The sequence below is a fragment of the Lipotes vexillifer genome, unplaced genomic scaffold, assembly GCF_000442215.2.
Source record: "Lipotes vexillifer unplaced genomic scaffold, Lipotes_vexillifer_v1.1 scaffold584, whole genome shotgun sequence".
Classification (NCBI taxonomy): domain Eukaryota; kingdom Metazoa; phylum Chordata; class Mammalia; order Artiodactyla; family Lipotidae; genus Lipotes; species Lipotes vexillifer.
This window is the reverse complement of record NW_006783036.1, coordinates 2,283,696-2,286,077: the sequence shown is the minus strand read 5'-3', so window position 1 is coordinate 2,286,077 and position 2,382 is coordinate 2,283,696. Positions and strand designations below refer to the sequence as shown.

Below are 2,382 nucleotides of genomic sequence, written 5' to 3'. Positions count from 1 at the left end.
TTCCCTGCAAAGGTCTATGACATTGCATCAGTATTTCTAAACAATTAAAGAAACGGGTTCAGGAGAAGAGTGGCTTATAGGAGCAGATATTTGACACCAAGAAATATAGTTTGTGTTAGCAGTAAAATGCCTTCTAGAACTTTACTTTGTTCTTCAATATACTTAATACCATTTTAATTTCTTTCTAACTTGTTTCTTCTGAGCCTTTCAGTAGGCAAGGATATAATGTCCCCACGATTGCTTTGAACCCTTTGTGGAGGAGGGGTGCGATATGGACTTTGACCGTTGTCACAGAAATATTATAGAAAGCCCCACTGTGTTCTGTTGGAATTAATAATACACATGGTGCAACATATTTCTGCTTAATCTTTATGGATTCTTCTTTGAACCATGTACTGAGAACATTTAAAAAAAATTATACAGAATTTGTAAATGTTTCTTGGCCAACTTGATGTAGCCTGACATAGATGGTAACCCTGACTATTTTCTCATTAGTGAGGACTTTTGCAAATAATTTCATTGCAGTGGGTTGACATTGAATCCGGTGAGAATTAAAGCATTCGTTTTAAGGTAGACATTGACCGAAGTCAATGGCAGGCACAGGAGGGACGCAGGCCAGTCCTCTCAGACTGACGTGGGGTCACTGTAGCCTGCTGCGCTGCGTGCCTCACCTGTGAGCCTCACCTGGCGTCTCTCCGCAGGGCATCTGTCACTCCCACCTGGTACTGGAGGAGCTGGCTTCCATTGTGCAACTGGACTACAGCCAGAAGGTGCTGCTGGTCTCGACTTTACAGAGAAGTCTGCTTTTCTACACCGAGGAGAAGTCTGTCAAGCAAATTGGAACACAGCCAAGGAAAAGGTGAGCATCGCTGGTGTCGAGGCTCGTGGTGACGCGGCTGCAGGCAGGTCCCCAGCCTGCCCGCCACATATGGCTGCTGCAGTCTGCTCCCTGCGGGCCCCCTCCTCCACAGCCCGGGTAGGAGGTCAGGGGTCAGGCTCAGGGTCGGGTGGGAGCTCACCCCTCACTCCCTCCACGTGCCGCGCCATTGTGAAAACGGAGTGACCTCGGCAGGGGAGGTGCTACCAGTTGTGTCACCTGCTGTGGAGCCGAGTGGGGGGCACGGGAAGAGTTCACATGGGCTGTAGCCCAGCCTGGGGCCGGGAGGCGTCCTAAGGGAGGAGGCAGGTCTGGAAGGGGTCAGGGCTCCTGGCTGGGAGAGGGCCCCTCCCTTGACCTGCTCCCTGGACGAACAGCGGCGAGCAGGGTCAGTCCAGTCCCAGCCCGCCCCAGGGAGAGGCGGAGGGGCAGGACGGCATGTGGGCCAGGGGCATGCGGGGGCCTGGGTGGCGTGGTGGTGAAGAGTGGGTAGGAGGTGGGCGGCCGTCAGTGAGGGCCAGCTGGTGGTGCTGGGGGTGCCAGCCTCCGGTCCTCTCAGCGTCCGTTGTGCTGTGTCCCGGGCTTTGCAGCAGCACAGTGCAAGTTTATTCTTTTTCTGCGTGGCGGTCCATGGCTATTAAAAGACACTCGCGCTTCCCCTTTGGCTTCTACTTTCCACGCTGAATACCCCCTAATTCCACCAACAATTTGGTGTTTTTATAACAGTAATCTCCCTATAGGCCCCTGGAACACTCAGCAGAATTTGTAGCTTGGGCTTAGTGGTTGTGCAGAACTTGGTTGTGACTTTCCCTCTGCCAGGGTCCCACTCTTCTGCTTGACGTCTCGTCCTGGCTTGTCTGTCGGTGTCTTACTGCCTTGTGTCTTTTTGGAAGGAAGGTGGAGTGTAAAAAGAGAGATTTAAAAACCAATTACCTCCACGTGGATCGTATACCCAACAGTCTTTCTCATCAAACCTGGCCTTCTAACCTCCTGTGTGAAACCTGAGCAACTTTGCGTGAACCTCTCCTGGTGCGTTTGTGTAGCCAAGTCTTTCGGCAGCTTGTATTAGAAGCATACTCTTGTCAGGTACCGTTTCAGGACATAGAAACAGATAAACGGGTCCCGTTTCTCCTAGGGAGCTGTATTAGAGAAGTGAGGGATGACTGAATGAACGGAAACGTTTTTAACCTCTGTGTCCTGAAGGCTTGTGTCTGTCGTGTGCCGTGTTAGGCTGTGGTTAGAAAAGGACGTCGGCCGTGTCTGTCTCCTGGAAGTGGTGCCCCACGCAACAGTGTCCCTCTGGATGGCACACGGTGGGACAGCAGTGAGCCAGGGGACGGGCCTCTGCCCTCAAGTAAGATAAAGGTTTAGGCTGCGGTCAGTGCTATAGAGGCAACATCAGGGTGAGGTGTCGGCTGGGGGCAGGGCCTCTCTTAGACAGAATGGTCAGGAAAGGCCTCTGGGTAAGAGATCTGTGGGCTGAAGCCTAAAGCGTGGGAAGAGCG

At 52.4% G+C, this 2,382-nt stretch overlaps 1 protein-coding gene across 1 annotated transcript in view; it reads left to right on the top strand.

The window, feature by feature from the left end:
• The window catches only part of TECPR2 (tectonin beta-propeller repeat containing 2), an 80,402-nt gene that overhangs the window by 13,793 nt on the left and 64,227 nt on the right, over nt 1–2,382 (top strand). The window contains exon 4 of the mRNA XM_007455618.1: nt 702–859. Within this exon, the coding sequence (XP_007455680.1) occupies nt 702–859 (158 nt within the window). The remainder of the gene's footprint in view (nt 1–701; nt 860–2,382) is intronic.